Raw genomic sequence first — 18,013 nt, forward strand, 5'->3', positions numbered from 1 at the left:
GCTGCAGATGTCAGATGTCTCTCTGTTTCTCTCCCTTTCTACAACCTCCTCCTTTTTCAATTTCTGGATGACTCTATCTAATAAATAAATAAACATAATTTTTTTAAAAGTTTATATTTTATACATTCAAACTGAAAAAAATTTATCTCACTATTATCCCCTTTTATCTAAAATATATTGGAAGTAGTTATTGGAAATGCCTGAAAAAAATTGACCCTTGAAACTGTTTGAGGTTCTCCTTCAAGTTGCACCAGAAATTAAACATGAAATTTTAACGAAGGAGGAAACTTGTGTATCTAAACTGCCAGTGAGTGATGTCTATATGAGTTATCAATTTATTGTGAGTACAGTTAAATCTTTATTCCTTCAAAGAATCACTTTATTCACTTCTATCTTTCCAGGTGGGGTAAAACCTTGTGCCTTAAACTGCTTGGCTGAAGGCTACAATTTCTACACTGAACGTGCCCCTGCAGTGATTGATGGGACTCAGTGCAATGCAGACTCACTGGATATCTGTATCAATGGAGAATGCAAGGTTGTTCAGATTATGAATTTCTGTTTTTGTTGTTAAGAAATTTTTTCTTCAGATGTCTTCTAATTAATACTGTGCTAGTTTTAATAAAGAGAGATGCCTTTCAGAGAGATTTAATTTCTACTGTATATTCAGTACTTAGTAATTAAAGTTAGAATGAATGAAATTCAAGAACCATGCAAATGTATCTTATTTTTGGTGTTCGTGTTATGCTTATAATGATTACTACAGTGGTGAAATTATTTTGGACTTTACTTTCCATTTTCTCATTTATGATAGAAGAAGAGAGGGAAAGTGAAGCTAGCTTGTTTCATATGACTACCGTATGTTTTCCTCCAAGTGTGAAACAGATATGCTTCCACTTTGTCTCCCAAAGCATTTGCAATGGCTTTTATTATAAAGCTATTATACTTTGTTAAAGTGTTTACTTTAGAGAATTAGCTAAATTCAGTGGTGGTTGTTGGAGCAAATTTATGCTTTTTTCCTAGACCTGTGTTTGAATCTCACTTATCATACTGTGAGAAACACACACACACACACACACAGTTCTAATTTTCATTATCTTTTCCTTTTTTATTTGTTTTTTTTTTTACTTCGAAGAACATCACAAAAATAAAACCCAAGACTGAGAAAGAAGAGATGAAAATGTACCTATAATACATAGTTTCACAATTTTTACAAGTTTTTGTTCTTCCTACTCTCTCTAAACATATCTGATGCCCAGTGTGTGGTTCATTTATTTAACTTGTGACAGTATTCACTTTCTTCCAAATAACAAAAACTGTCTCTAAAATAGTCAGTGGTTTGGAAAGGGCTTCCATAATGCTCACTTTTGCTGTTATAGCTATGTGTAGGATTAATTGCCATTTTCCTTAGCCCCTCCATTTCTTGATTGTGGTTATGAACTTATTACTAACAAGTGATAACTTTTAAATTGACATATGTATCTGTAAATGAAGAAGAACTCTAGATTAGACATGAATTCCTGGGAAATCAGATTTTTTGTTTATTTATTTTTTATTGGGGATTAATGTTTTACAGTTGACAGTAAATATAATAGTTTGTACATGCATAACAGGGAAATTGGATTTTTTTTCACTTAAAACTTGTGTGTTGAGAAATATTAGCTAGAACTTACTGGAGAGTGAAGGTAAAAGTGGAAATGGGAAAGCATTTCCTCTTTTTATTTCCTTTACTGGAAAAACAAGTCAATAAATAAGTTACACTTATTTGCTTAGTTTTGGTTCCAAGAATTCCACTTTTTGACACACTGAATATTCTTCTCTGTTTTCAGCATGTAGGTTGTGATAATATTTTGGGATCCGATGCTAGGGAAGATAGATGTCGAGTCTGTGGAGGGGATGGAAGCACTTGTGATGCCATTGAAGGGTTCTTCAATGATTCGTTGCCCAGAGGAGGTGAGTGTGTAGAGTGAACTCTTCCTCACACCTCTGGTATACTTAGAATAGCCAAAACATTTGATTTCCTTCCCCATATTTTTAAATCTATTTAGGCAATGTTTTTTTTTCTTTCCCCCAAATTGCTACTAGTCCTTTAAGACTTAAGTGATACCTTTAAATGAGGCCTCATGTAAGGTATTTTAAGCAACTATTGTCCCTTTCACTTGACTTCATATAGGCATTTCTTTAAGATGAGAACTTCTATAGAGCATTGATGTGAGGGCCATGTGTTGAGAGAAAAAAAAATGAATGAATATATATGTTGAGGTTTTAAATATATCTAGAGATCATTATAGAGAAATATACTCTATGTATTTTCATATACCCAAAATGAAATTTACTTATACATTGTGATTTATAAGGTGCTAAGTCAAAGAAAGGATGAAAGGGTAAGAAAACTATTACTGGATGGTTACTGAACACATTTTCTGACTTAGATTGCTTACTTCTGGTGAATTTCTGTGTTCCAGGCTACATGGAAGTTGTGCAGATACCAAGAGGTTCTGTCCATATTGAAGTGAGAGAAGTTTCCATGTCAAAGAACTATATTGGTAAGTTCTAGATAATGTAAATTGCTAGACTTTTAAAAATTAATGAAAAAAATAACACATATTATGAAAGAAAACACATACTATTTTGAGGTATAACTCGTGTTACAGTGAAGGAAATTTCTCATTATAGATCCATATGTAGACAATAAATAAAAAGTATAGCGTAAATTTTAAGATTATACTAATTTATTTACAGAAAAATTAATTTTATAGCTTATTCTTCACTGAGATCTTTACTTTAAAATCAAACTTTATTGAAGTATAATTTACATGTAATAAAATTCCTTAGAGCTAGGCAGTGGGACACCTGACTAAGCACATATGTTACTATGCGAAAGAAACCATGTTCAAGCCTCTGGTCTATATCTGCAGGAAGAACTCTTCATGAGCAGTGAAGCAGTGCTACAGCTGTCTCTCTCTCTCTCTGTATCCCTCCATCCTCTCTCTCAACTTCATTATGTCTTATCAAATAAATATAAATAAATGAAAATAATTTTTAAAAATCATCTAAGTTTACAGTTCAAAGTCTCTGATATATATATATCTATATATATTAGTCATGATAGTAGCTCATCTATGGTTCCAAAACACTCTCATTCCCCTTTGCAGTCAACTTTCCTACCCCCAACCCTTATCCTCAAGCAAATGTTGACTTTTGGTATTATGTATTTTACTTTACTTGCTTTGGAATAAATGAGTATCATATGGAATGTAGTTGAAGCTCATTTCTTCCAATTGCCAGCTAATGTTCCATTGTATGGATATAATTATAATTCTCTTATTCATTCTCTTATTGATAGATACTTAGACCATATTCAGGCCTTAACTACTATGAATAAAGATTCTGTGAAGCCTCATAGAAAGCTTTGTATTGACATATATTTTTATTTCTCCTGGATAAAAATCTGAGAGCGAAATGATTAAGTCATGTGATAAGTACATACCTAACTTTACAAGAAATTTCTTAACTGTTTCTCAAATTGGTTGTATCATCTATATACTCTCTATACTATGTAAGAATTCTAAAGTCAACATCTTGTCAATATTTGGTATTGTCAGCCTTTTAAATTTTTACAAATATAGATATCTTTTTAAAAGATTTATTTACTCCTTAATGAGATAACTACTGCAGAAAAGAGAGCGAGAGAACCATGGCATAAGCCTGGCATATGCGGTGGCAGATACTGAACTTAGGACTTCATGCTTCAGAGTCTAACACTTCAATCCACTATGCCACCTCCCAGGCTATTATAGGTATCTTGTTCTGTGTTGTGTCTAAACATATATTTTTGCCTATTTTTAGTAGCTTTTATCAAGTAGATTTTATATATTCTATATACACACATTTGTCCAGATATGTGTCTTGTGAATATTTCTTCTCAGTCTCTGGATTATATATTTATGCTCTTAATGTCTTTAATTTTTAAATGAAATCATTTTATTAATTTTTTGTGTTTTATATCCTAACTTAGAAATTGTGACTACCCTAAGGTTTCGAAAAATTGTCTTCAACATTTCTTCAAGAAATACTGGTTTTAACTTTTATGTTATATGGTATAAAAAAATTGAGGTTCAGTACATAATGACCCTGGATCCATGCCCCAGAGGGATAAAGAATAGGAAGGCTTTCAAAGGAGGGGATAGGATGCGGAACTCTGGTATTGGGAATTGTGTATAATTGTACCCCTCTTATCTATCCAGTGGTCTTGTTGATATTTTTTATGTCACAAATATATTAATTTAAAAATTGAGAATCAGTATATATATATTATATATATATATATATATATGAATGTTTATTTACTATAGTATCAATTGCTGCAAAAACTATCGTTTTCCTTATTGAATTACCTTGACACTTATTTAGAATTACTGAACAGAAGTTTGTGGATTTATTTCTGTTCCCTCTCTTTGAGTTATTTATCTCAAATCAAAACCACTGTTCTTTATTGAAGTTTAATTGACATAACATTATAGTTATTTTAGGTGTGTAACATACTCTACTGACTAATAAAACTTCCTGGTAGGTCATGAAAATAGGAAATGTTTTGTCTTTAGGTTTGTTTTCTTCCTCAAAATAACTTTCACTTTCTAGTTTTTTTAAATATGCATACTTTGGTGCATTGCTAGAGACTAAATCAGATTTCATATATGCAAAGCAGATGCTCTATCAATGAGATACATCCCAACACTCTATCTACATTTTATTAATTTTAATTTAAAAAATACACAGATGGTCAATAATTTTGGCTAGCATGATTGCCAGTTAAGAGAACTGGCATTGCTGAAGTCTTCATTTCCATGGAAAATTGAGCGATTTTATTAAATGCACTTATTCATATAAAAATGGTTAATGCATGTCGGGGTCCTTATGAGGAACCCACTTCTCAATCTGACCAAGTCAGCTGACCCCACTCTGTTGCATACCAGGAGAGGGTGCTGCAGGGGTCGGACCAAGGACAGCAGGGGTGAGTATGAGCTGGGGGTCTTTCCCTGCAGATTGCGGCAAGAGATGAAGCCAAGGATCACCCCAGGATGCTATTTGCCTATGAATAGCGCATTTATTGGATGGCAAGCAAGGGTATTTATAGGTTGGGGTAGGGGGAAGAACAGGGCAGCTATGGCCTAGCCTTGTATGGTCAGGAATGTTAAGAGAGGAGAGGGCCGCTGGGGGGTTCTTCAGAGACAGTTACTTGTTTATACTGTATATGGTCAGGAGAGTGGGAAACAGGAAATGGTGAGGGTCTTTCCAGTAACCTTTGGGTAAGTGGACCAACTGGTTTGAGAACAAGGAAATGAACTGTTGTGCTAACATAGAGAGGATGTGGGGCCCATGTGGGCAGGGAGACTGACAGGGGGACTAAACTTTGAAAGCCAAGGCCCTCCCTGCTTAACCCCGAGGTGGGGGAGACTGACGAGGTGGCTGTACTTTCAGGCACCTGTTTTTCCATAGGTGGTTCACATCATGCTCAGCCTCACAGTTCCCCACAAATGCACATTTTATGGATTTTTTAGGTGCTTTGGCTATATGAATAGCATCTGATTTCTATCTATAAAGTCCTTTTAGTAATTTTTTATGGGATAGTTTTGTGGTAATGAATTTCTGTAACTGTTGTTTGTTTGAGTAACTTTTGCTCATACTTGAATGACAATCTGTCTGGGAAGAGTATTCTCAGATATCTTTTATAAATGAAACTTGAAACTTTGAATACACTCTGCATTCCTTTCTATCTTGTACTGTTTTGATTGAGAATTCTGATATTAGTCTTTATAGGGGCTCTTTTATATATGACTATGTGACTAATTTTTTCTTTTGCTGCTTTCAGAACTCTCTCTTTATCTTTGTTTTTTGTTTGTTTTTGTCATTCATTGAGCTTCCTAGTCTATATCTGAGGGTCTCTCTCCTTTCCAATTTTGGGGAAGTTCTCCATATTTATTTCTTCAAATAAATTCTCTGCACCATTTTCTCTCTGCTGCTTCATTCTGGAACACCTATAATTTGAATGTTGCATCTCTTGACATTTTCCTATAAAACTCTCATGCTACTTTCATTTGATTCAATTCATTTTCTTCCTTTCTTTCTTTTTTTTTTTTTTTTTTTTGCCTCCAGGGTTATCGCTGGGGCTCAGTGTCTGCACTATGAATCCACTGCTCCTGGGGGCTATGTTTTTCCTTTTTGTTGCCTTTGTTGTTTATCTTTGTTGTTATTATTGTTGTTGTTATTGCTGTTGGATAGGACAGAGAGAAATGGAGAGAGGAGGAGAACAGAGAGAGAAAGATAGACACCTGAAGAATTGTTTCACCACTTGTGACGCCATCTCCTGCAGGTGGGGAGCCAGGGGCTCAAACCAGGATCCTTATGCCAGTCCTTGCACTTTGTGCCACATGCACTTAACCCGCTGCACTACCACATGGCCACCTCAATTCATTTTGTTTTCCTGGCCTTTTTTATTGTTGTTCTTACTTCCCTTTATTTTATCTTCTAGTTCACTAACTTGACCTCTGGCATCTACTATTCTGATGTGGAACCCTCCATCGTATTTTTTTAGTTCAGTCATGATTTGGAAGTCTGTGTGTAAGCAGACCAGGGTGGTAATATGATTTATCCATGTAAGTGTCTGGAAGCTTTTGTGTGCCTTGTTCACATGGATCTAGGGAGACCAATGATTTGTGGTTGTGTGTCACATTGGTTAGGACCCCCCACCCCCAAGGTCCATTTAACCTGGGTGATGATCACTAATTCAGAAATTCAAGTGTGTATCATTGAGTCTGAGAAGATATAAGCAAAGCAAGAAGTTTGCTACTTCCAGTACCTAGGGTAGCAGTGTCTCAATAATATCAATGGTTCACATTCATAGGTGCTTGGCAGCACTGTAGCACTTGGCTGAAACAAGCCTGGATAGTGACTAGAAGGCCTGTGGAGTAATTTCTTAATGACCCCTTCTTCAAATATGAGCAGTTCTGAGTAAGACTAGGTGTTCACGGTTACAAGTGCCCAGTAATAGCTATGGAATCTTAAGTCAAATGGCCTGGATGATGACTTGGTATTACTTGTGTGTATATGCCCAGTGGTACTTGTGCACTGAGATCAAGCAGATAAGACCAAGTTCTAGAGCTAATAACTATCCAAAAATAACTATGGCACTAAGTCCAGGGGGCCTGAGCATACTTGAGCTATGACCTGAAGTTTGATGTGTTTATTATCCACTAGTATGTGTGTGCCACAACTGAGCAGGTCTATATATGACAAATGTGACAAACAGGTGAGTAGGTGAGGGAGACTAAATGACTACTAGTTGTTTTAGTAGGGTGGAATGGTGGGGCGGTGATGTGTTCTCTGTATTTCTTTCTCTGAACCAAGAAGAATGAAAAAAATTGGCACATAAATGGTGAAATTGTGTATACAAGAGGCCCCAACACGACACACACACACACACACACACACACACACACACACAATGTGGTAAATCTGTTCATGTTTTGAAACACAACCTTCCTCTCACACACAGTGTGTGTGTGTGTGTGTGTGTGTGTGTGTGTGTGTGTGTGTGTATTGCATATGAGAAGATGCCCTATCTAGGCTCAACTAATTTGCAAGAATGGCTTACAGAACTCAGGAAACCCACTTATGCACTGTCACCAACTGATTACAAAAGGTACTGTATTTGGGGGAATTGACCAGATGTTAATTTCCCCAGCATTTAAAAGTTCATCACACATAATATCAACAAAGAATTGAGGAGACAGCATGATTTTCAGGGATTTTAAACTTTATTCTAGAAAACTGACAACATTCACGTTAGGCCAAGGTAGAGAGAGAGAGAGAGAGAGAGAGGAGAGGAGAGGAGAGGAGAGGAGAGGAGAGGAGAGGAGAGGAAAGGAAAGAGCAGAGGAGAGAGAAGCCCCACAGAGCTCTTATTCACATGTTGAGGGGTGTTCACCTAGGCAGAGAGAGAAGCCATGCCCCACCTTCACCTTTCCAAGCCACATCTGTCACCACTCCCATATCCTGGGCAGCAGTTTCCTTCCTCCAGGCATACAGGTGTGTCTGGGTAATGTGGTCTTGTGTGGTGCAACAGTGTTTGTGTGTCCCGCCCCGTACTTCCTGATCCCTCAGTAGTACTGAAGGGACTAATCATTAGCTAGATGAAGGGAAATATGGGGTGAGGTCCTGGGACAAAAGATACTCAGTCCTCATGGAGGACTAGCAAGAAAATGTATAGACATTCTCTGAAACCTTCTCCTCTTGAGTTTCTGTGGAGACTTAATCGCATAGGTTTGATTGATTAAATCACTGTCAGTTGATAAAGGAACTTAACCTCTAGTCCATTTCCTAGTCCTGGAAGTCTCAGAGTAGATGTAGAAATTCCACCCTCTATTTTAATGGGTTTCCCTGACGACCAACTCCCATTCAGAAGCTTTACAAAAGCTACCATCATTAACATACCAAAAGACACCTTTAACACTCTCCACACTCCAGAAATTCCGAGGCTTTATGGGGAGCTAGTAGAAAGGAACTATGACTGAAGATCAGCTATACATGGGAAATATATATTTCCTATAAATCACAATATCAGATTGATATTTTCAAAGAACAAGGTTTTCTTTTACACATTTTCCTGTTATTTGTTCATTTTTCAGTTACATTGATTCCCTGCCTTTTATTTTCCTTTTTATACACTTCATATTTAATACATTGCTTTCCTAACTTTTCCTGATGGAAGATTTCGTTAGCGACTTTTAACTGTTTTACTCTAAATAGAGCATTTTGTTGAGGACTAAAGAGACCCGGATGTCTCCCTTATAGTGTCTGGTTCATCACAGTAGATGTCCACAAAGAGTTAGGGTCTCCATGATTAGGCATCACATACATTAAGAAAATGAAGATAAAGCTCACAGATAGGCACACTCAGGTAATCTGAAGAAATTGGCAATTGCTTATTTAAATATAGCTTTTTATATCCCAACCTGTCTTTCTGGAGTGAACTTTTTACTGATCCATTTAAACTATAATACTTTACTTTTCTGTTGAACCTCTTTCCCAGTATGACTACTTTTCTAAAGCTCCTCTTATTCTTTTTTAAATTTTTTAAAATTGTTTTTATTATCTTTATTTTATTATCTTTACTTATTGGATAGAGACAACCAGAAATCAAGAGGGAAGTGGTGATAGGGAGAGACAGAGAGATACCTGCAGCACTGCTTCACCACTCACAAAGCTTTCCCCCTGCAGGTGGGGACCTGAGGCTCGAACCTGGGTCCTTGCGCATTGTAATACATGTGCTCAACCAGGTGCGCTACCACCCGGCCCCTATTATCTTTATTTGTTTATTGTATAGAGACAGCCAGAAATTGAGAAGGAAGGGGGCGACAGAGAAGAGAGACAGAGAGACACCTGCAGCCCTGTTTTACCACTTGTGAAGCTCTCCCCCTGCAGGTGGGGACAGGGGATTGAACCTAGGTTCTTGCACATGGTAACATGTATGCTCAACCAGTTGCACAGTAACATGTGCGTTCAACCAGTTGCGCCACCACCTGGCTCCAAGCTCCTCTTATTCTATCCCATTCTTCAGTTGTTCTTCCTTTCTCTCCCTCTTAGTGCCAAAAACAAAAGGCCCAAGTCTCAGATCATCTGTGGAGTCAGTTGGTAACACAGGATGTTGATGTGACTGAAACAAGGATAGAAGGGCCTCTTGTCCCTAAGATTTCCCTAACAATTTCACACTGTATACTTCCTTCTAACCAATGCTGTAATTATGTTCAACATGTCTCAATATATTACATTTTTATTTTAACTGAATTGTAAATATTTTAGTATCTACCCTGTGACTCTTTAATTAGAAGGTACTATTTAGTTTGGCATTCCCAGACTTCTTTTGTTACTGACTTCTAGGTTAATTTTATTATGAACAGAAAAATTATATGAAAGAATGTGTATTATTTTAGCTCTCTGGAGTTTGGTCATCGTATGGCTCAATATATTATCTATCTTAGTGTTCCATATGTCTTGGTATATTTTAGTTTTCTTGGGTTTTATATTATATAAATGTCAGTTAGACTAACTTGGTTGATAGTTTTGTTCAAATATTCCATATTCCTGCTTTCATGTTTTTTTACATTTTTTAAATTTATTTTTCATTTAAGAAAGGATAAATTAACAAAACCATAGGGTAGAAGGGGTACAACTCCACACAATTCCCACCACCCAATCTCCATATCCCACCCCCTCCCCTGATAGCTTTCCCATTCTCTATCCCTCTGGGAGCATGGACCCAGAGTTGTTGTGGGTTGCAGAAGGTGGAAGGTCTGGCTTCTGTAATTGCTTCCCTGTTGTACATGGACGTTGACTGGTCGGTCCATACTCCCAGTCTGCCTCTCTCTTTCCCTAGTAGGGTGGGTCTTAGGGGAAGCGGAACTCCAGGACACATTGGTGGGGTCTTCAGTCCAGGGAAGCCTGGCCAGCATCCTGATGGCATCTGGAACCTGGTGGCTGAAAAAGAGAGTTAACATATGAAGCCAAACAAATTGTTGAAGAATCATGGACCCAAAGGTTGGAATAGTGGAGAGGAAGTGTTGGGGGGGTACTCACTGCAAACTCTAGTGTACTTCTGCTTTCAGATATATATTTTGCACTTGTTTATGGATATGTGTGAACATATGCTCTCTCTCACAGAATCTGGTGTATACCTTGGTTTTGGGACTTTGTTAGAAAGTGAACCACCTGGGATGGAATTAGAGAATGCTATGAAAGGAAAGGTCTCATCCGAGTAATGAAGCTGAAGGGTTGTCATTCCATACCTGAAGTCTCTGGACACACTCTGAGCATATTGAGGTGGCAATCGTTGCGTTGATTAGGTTGCGATCGGCAGATGCAATATTATTTGATATGGATTGGGAGAGGCATGCAGGAAAGTGGGCCTTATCCTAAGGTTCCAGGGGAGAAAAATATAGGCTCTATAGTGGAGATGTGAGGTTCCTGCTGTCTTAGGGTTCAAAAAGACAATGGATAGTTAATGTTATCATCACATTATTTAGTAATTGGGTTAACTTTGAAAAGTCCTTTTGTTAGGGTTTGCTGTATAGTACCCAGTATCTTGTAAATAGCTGTGCCACTGGTTGCCTCTGATCTACTTGGTCTAGGCTTTTGAGAGAGTCCGCATATCAAATACACAGCCTATATATTAAGAAGACTCAGTCTGTGTTTTAAAAACTTTGAGACATACAATTAATTTTCCCCTCATATTAATTAACTAGTGATTTATATGACTACACTTTACTAGGAGTGTACTTAAACACCATTCCCACCACCATAAGACTGTGTCCCATCCCACCCACCCCCCTCACCCCCCCCCCCACTGGCCCAGGAAGCTGCATGTCTACCCCTTACCACAGGGTTTTTACTTTGGTGCCCTACTTTCAATTTGGTCAGATCCTGCTTTTAATTTCCCTTTCAGATCTTCTTTCTCAACTTCTGTTGATGAGTGGGATCATCCCATACTCATCTTTATCTTTCTGACTTAGCTCAATTAACATAATTCCTTCTAGTTCTGTCCAAGATGGGTCAGAGAAGGTGGGTTCATTATTCTTGATAATTTTTTAAAAAATTTTATTTATTTTCCCTTTTGTTGCCCTTGTTGTCTTTTTATTATTGTTGTGGTTATTACTGTTGTTGTTACTGATGTCATCATTGTTAGATAGGACAGAGAGAAATGGAGAGAGGAGGGGAAGACAGAGGGGGAGAGAAAGATAGACACCTTACAGAGACCTGCTTCATCGCCTGTGAAGCGACTTCCCTGCAGGTGGGGAGCCAGGGGCTTGAACCGGAAATCCTTACGCCTGAAAGCCTGGTATGGAAATCTTCAACTGGAATTGTGAATTGACTTGATCTTTTAACTTGAAATGTTGTTAAGTGTTAAGACATTTAGGATTTGGGGGGCTGAGACAGTAGCTCAGTGATGGAAAGGCTCTGTATAAGGTGCCGTGAATCACATTTCCACATTCTATGAAGCTTACTCTGGTTCGGATACTCTCATGTGTTACTGGGGACTTGAACCCAGGTTCTTGCTCATGGTCAAGTGTGCACTTTACTGGTGAGCTATCTCATGACCTCCACTGAGTATTTTATCGTTATGAAATGTTCTTTTCATCCATGATACATTCTTTGACCTGACGTCGATTTTGTCAGACTAATTTGGCCACTGAGACTTCTTTTGAGTAGTGCTTGTATGCCAACTGTCTTTCCAGTCATATACTGATACATATAAGTGCCTCTGAATTTAAATATGATTTTCAAATGGTTTAACTTTGATTTATTATTGTGTTTATTATTGCTTTTCTTTAATTGATTGGTTGATCTGCCTACTTATTTATTGTCTTCACCAGGGCTTCAGCACTCCAGACTGACTTTTTCAGGTAGAGAAGACAAAGAGGCAGAGAGAGAGAGAAAGAGGGAAAGAAATTACAGTGCTGAAACTTCCTTTAGTGAGGCAAGTACCTAATGTAAACATGAGTTGCAGGCATGGTATGCTATCCAAGTGAAGTGAACGATTTTGCTGGCTTCTATCTTTGCTTTTTAAAATCACAATCTTTAAATTTGGATGGAGAGTGTAAGAACAACTTTTTCTGTAAAGGACTAGACTAGAATAATAGATGTGGATGGAGAAGTTATGGTATGGAATACTTTTTAGCTCTGAGAAAGGATGAGATCATGCTTTTAGTTGCCACATGGATGCAAATGGAAGGAACTGTGTTCAATGAAATAAACCAGAAGGATAAAAACACATATTGGATGATTTCATTCCTTTATGGATTTAAAATATATAAAAATATTATGATATTAAATATTAAATATTAACAACCTTGTGGTCAATTGCAGCAGATTCAAGGATGCTGAAGAGGAACATAGGGGTATAAAAGGGTGTTGGAGGTCCAATGTCTAATGGTGGAGAGAAATGGCATACTGGAGGTGGATGAGGGGTGCTAATACATATTTTTAGGAGATGTGAAATTAGACCCATGTGACAACCTCAGGGATGTAAAATATATCTTTGATAAAATTTAATGACTAGTTAAGTAAAATGCCAGACAATAAAAAGTTTCAACTTGGGGCTCTGGTCTATGTCTCAGTAACTCATTTCTGTCACTGTAGAGTGAAAACAGACATAGATCAATCATTGTGCTTAAATCTTGTTCCTTTTCCATTTATCCTACGTATTTTGTGTCTTCAGATCAACCAAATATTTTATAGTATTGCATTTTCTTTCAGCTAATAACATATCACCTATACTTTTAGTTTTATTTAAATATTAGTTGCACTAGAATTTACAAATTTCATCTTTAATTTATTATAGTGTACCTTCAATTAATATTTCACCAGTTTGTGTTTAGTGCAAGACCCTTACAACAAATGTAACAACTAGCCTTTATTGTCCCTGTCCACTTTGTGTTATTTCTAAAACGTACAATTTAGGCAAATATATACAAATATAAATAGCTGTAGAAATAATAGTCAAACCATATCTGTGACCTTAGGAGAACTACAGCAGTTTCCAATGGAGGGAATGGGGACACAGAACTCTGGTGGTGAGAAAGGTGTGGAATTATATCCCTGTTATCTTATAATTTTGTAAACCAATACTGAATCACTAATAAGAAATAAAATTTAAAAATTACATTTTACTTCACTAAATGATGTAAACCCCATAATACTATTTCTGTTTTAAGGTCTCAAATACTTTTAATTAATTTAAACATATGAAATGTTATTTTGTATTTACTATATGGCATAATTCTTTTATAGATATGATTTCCCAGTGTGTGCTTGTGTGTGTGTGTGTATTTCAGCTTCTTCTCATTGTGTTTATGCTGTTTTACAATTCTAAAGTTATAAAACAGCTATTTAAAGATTATTTTTTGCTCAATCCATAGTTTCTGTATCTATTTCTTTTACAGTTGGGCTTTTGTCTTGGTTTGGGTCATGTTTGTTTGCTGCTTTCCATTTGTAATAATTTTTCTATTTGTTCAGATATTGTGAATATATATTTTGAAGGTCTGAATTTTTGTTTTCTTCCCTTAAACAGCATTGAGTAACTTGCATATGAGTATGATACCTTTGGATTTTACAGAGTAAATTTACTTCACTGACATTAAGTGTTATGAATTTTTTTTTATTATTGGATAGGACAGAAAATAATTGAGAGGAAGGGAAGATAGAGAGGGGAAGAGAAAGACAGGCACCTGCAGACCTGCTTCACCGTCTGGGAGGCGATCCCCCAGCAGGTGTGGAGCCAGGGGCTCAAACTGGGATCTTTCCATGGGTCCTTGTGCTTCATACTACTTGTGCTTAACCTGATGAGCCACCACTCAACCCCCTGTAATTATGAATTTGAGAGTTTATTGTTGCCATTATTTTATATAGGTATTAAGTATTCTTGTAGTTTACTGGTTGGTTTTTATATGAGTCCCTGCAGACTTACTTGTAGGGCAGGCTTAGTAGTTATAGATTCCTCCAATTTTTGCTTGTCTGCGAAGCACTTTTTTTTTTTAATTAGTGATTTAATGTTGATTTACAAAATTATAAGATAACAGGGATATAATTCCACACTGCTCCCACCACCAGAGTTCTGTGTCCCTAATTCCCTCCATTTGGAAACTGTATTAGTTCTCCTAAGATCACAGATTACAGATCACAGATATGAGCCGACCATTATTTCTACATGTATTTGCCCTCCTCCCCTTTTTCAATGGTCCTGCCTTCTTTTCCTTTCTAAGTTACAACTACTACTTCCAAGTGTCCTTCCCTCCCTCCCTATCTCCTCCCCTGCTCCTCTCTCAGGGTTCTGATGGAATTGGAGTTGAGAACCCTCTGGTCATCTTCCACCAACATTTACCCCTCTGGGAGTATGGACCAAAAATTTTTATGGGGTGTCTGTGAAACTCTTTATTCCTCCATCTAGTTTAAATTAAAATGTGGTAGTGTTAATAACTTTTTTTCTATTACATATATTTTCATCTTTCTTTCTTTCTTTCTTCCCCTCATTTGTGCTAGGAATGTGTTCTTCTTGCTGAGCCCCTTTGCAGCTGTCTCAGCATTACTTTTTAAGACTTCTCCCTTATTTTCTCCTGTGCTTATAATTTTACATGATTTGCATTAAAATGTCTACTCATTGGATCTGTATTCTTTTTTCTTTTCTTAATTCTGTTTTCCTTGTGTTGAAAGCTTACAACACAAGAGTAAGTGTTTTAAAGTGAAGACTTCAGCAGCCAGGGAAATGTTGCAGCAAGTAGAGCATCAGGCTTGCACTCCTAAGATACCAAGTGAGATTCTTGGCTTAGCATATGCCAGTGTTGCTTTTCTTTCCTTTCTTTCTCCACCTCTACATATCTACCTCTTTCATATAAATAAACCTTAAAATAAGACAAAAAAAGTGAAAAGTTTAATGCCATTTAACACCTTCTAAAAATACTGGTATTACTTTATAAGGTAACTACACAACTATACGACTCCTTCATCTCCCAGCTATTGGAAACAAGCATTTGCTTCGTATCTCTATGAAGTTTTCTGTTCTGCATATTCTAGGTCAAGAAAGCACATAGTATGTGACCTGTTCTTTCCAGCCTCTTCCACTTAACACCATATTTTTGAAGTTCTCCCGCATTAAAGCATATATCAGTATGTCACTCCTTTCTTATGCTTAAAGAATATTCTGTTCTGTACAAATCAAATTTGACTTTGTTCATCTATTGATCTGCATTTGGGTTGTTTTCACCATTTGTCTATTGTCTGTTGGAGACAGTGCTCCTATGAAAATGTGTATATAAAATGTTTGAGTAACTTTTTAAATTTCTCTGAGAAATTTAAAAGCCTAGGGTAGAATTGGGCTGTTTTTCTTTTATGAGAAATCATATGTAAATTTTTTCATTAAGAGGTGAATTTTTTGTTTTAGAATCATTTTTCATCATCTTCCTTTACAACTATCAAATGCTTTCTTTGCTATTTACTTCAATTTCAATATATACTTGGATTAATTTCTTCACTGTTTGGTTCTAATCTGTCTGTCAATCTGAATTTATATTTTTTGTTTGTTTGTTTGTTTGTTTACCAGAGCACTGCTCAGCTCTGGCTAATGGTGGTGCAGGGGATTGAACCTGGGATGAAAGCCTCTTTGCATAACCATTAAGCTATCTACCCCCTGTCTGTCAATCACTGTGTTGATGTCACTTGTACTCCCCACTCACCGCTTATATAATTATTGTTATTACCACTTTAATATTTAGCCAGAAAGTCTCCTCATTACTGCCCTATGACCACTGAGTCCTTTTTCATAATTTCCCTTGCTTGTTCCACATGTTTATTCCTCCAGATAGTCCTTCCCTTTCATTATCTCAGTAAAATTATAAACAGGTAGTATTTTCTTGATTTTCATATAACAAATCGCCATTTTAATTTGCAGTTAAGGAAATGGTTGAGAATTCCATCTCTGTGTGGAAATGGATACCCATTATAAATTTCCATACAACTATTAATCAATTTCATTTGACAAAGGAAGTTTCACATTTTTAGGAAGATTATGATTTTTGTTTTTTAGCTCTGAAATCTGAAGGAGATGATTACTACATTAATGGTGCCTGGACTATTGACTGGCCTAGGAAGTTTGATGTTGCTGGAACAGCCTTTCACTATAAAAGACCAACTGATGAACCAGAATCCTTGGAAGCTCTAGGCCCCACCTCAGAAAACCTCATAGTCATGGTAAAAGTATCTTTGCCCCTTCATTTCTCCTGTTTGTAATCTGCTTGCATGGTCGGAAGGAAGGGTCAGACTAATTATCTGTTTTATGAGCGGTATAGTTAAAGTAAATATAAACATAATAGCTTTTTAAGAATATAAAGCTTGTGTAAAGTTAAAGGTTCAGTGCTCTTTCCACATGACTATTTGATCGCCTCAGTGCCTACTTGAGTAAAATTTCTCTAACCACACAAGGCAGATAAAAGAGAGGGCTCCCAACCCTCCATGAAAATGGAGAAGTCACTATGAGTGGATGTGTTCTGAAAAATTACCTTAAATTTCCTGTGAGACTTAACTTGATGACATTTTCTTCTTCAAAAGAAATGATGAATACCTGAGTGAAGGCTCATTGTGTTTTCATTATCTTTACCAGTTGTTTTCAATGGCAGGTTCTGCTTCAGGAACAGAATTTGGGGATTAGGTATAAATTCAATGTTCCTATCACTCGAACTGGCAGTGGAGACAATGAAGTTGGTTTTACATGGAACCATCAGCCTTGGTCAGAATGCTCAGCTACTTGTGCTGGAGGTAAGACACCCACTAGGCAGCCCACCCAGAGGGCAGGTTGGAAAGCAAAACATTCTGAGCTTTGCTTTGTGTTTGCTGAAAAAGCTAATTGGAAACATTTCTTGCAGGTCTGCTTCAAGCTGTAATTTAGCAAAAGAAACTTTAATTATATTATATTCCATTTGTTTTTAACCTCATGTAATTTGTACAGATTTGTTGGTAAAATACATCTTGGCACAATGAGTGTCTCTGCTGGTGCTTCTCCCAAGATATCTTGAAGGTGGGCTGTTTGCTTTTCATGAAGGCATTCTTGGTAAAGGACATCAAGAGTTTTAAATAAGAAAATGAGCAAAATCAGACGGCGCAGAAGCAACGTCTTGTAATGGGGGGCTGAGAATATATGTTGGCGTGCTTGTATGTCTGTGTGTGTTTGTATGTTTGTGTTTTGTTTTTCCCATAATTCTATTCAAATTCCCTTCTCCAGCCATCAAAATTAGTGGGGCTGTATGCTGGGGTACTACAATAATTACTAGTGTAATTATTGGGTCTCTGGGTTATTGATGTATGCTGACCCCATTATAGCCCTTCAGAGAGGTAGCTGCTAGGCAGTGGTTGGTGATGTGTTGGTTGTCCCATGTGCGTTTTTCATGGGTGCCTTTTCCCCACAATTTACTCT

The 18,013-nt window shown here is 36.9% G+C and overlaps 1 protein-coding gene across 3 annotated transcripts in view; it reads left to right on the top strand.

The window, feature by feature from the left end:
- ADAMTS6 (ADAM metallopeptidase with thrombospondin type 1 motif 6) overlaps positions 1 to 18,013 on the top strand; it is a 313,675-nt gene that overhangs the window by 233,495 nt on the left and 62,167 nt on the right. For all 3 annotated transcript variants that reach the window (XR_009549950.1, XR_009549949.1, XM_060191274.1), the window contains exons 16-20: positions 402 to 535; positions 1,827 to 1,950; positions 2,463 to 2,543; positions 16,631 to 16,794; positions 17,220 to 17,358. Coding sequence is in view for 1 of the 3 variants with exons in the window: in XM_060191274.1 (XP_060047257.1) it covers positions 402 to 535; positions 1,827 to 1,950; positions 2,463 to 2,543; positions 16,631 to 16,794; positions 17,220 to 17,358 (642 nt within the window). In the remaining 2 variants the exon portion in view is untranslated. The remainder of the gene's footprint in view (positions 1 to 401; positions 536 to 1,826; positions 1,951 to 2,462; positions 2,544 to 16,630; positions 16,795 to 17,219; positions 17,359 to 18,013) is intronic.

The sequence above is a fragment of the Erinaceus europaeus genome, chromosome 5, assembly GCF_950295315.1.
Source record: "Erinaceus europaeus chromosome 5, mEriEur2.1, whole genome shotgun sequence".
NCBI lineage: Eukaryota > Metazoa > Chordata > Mammalia > Eulipotyphla > Erinaceidae > Erinaceus > Erinaceus europaeus.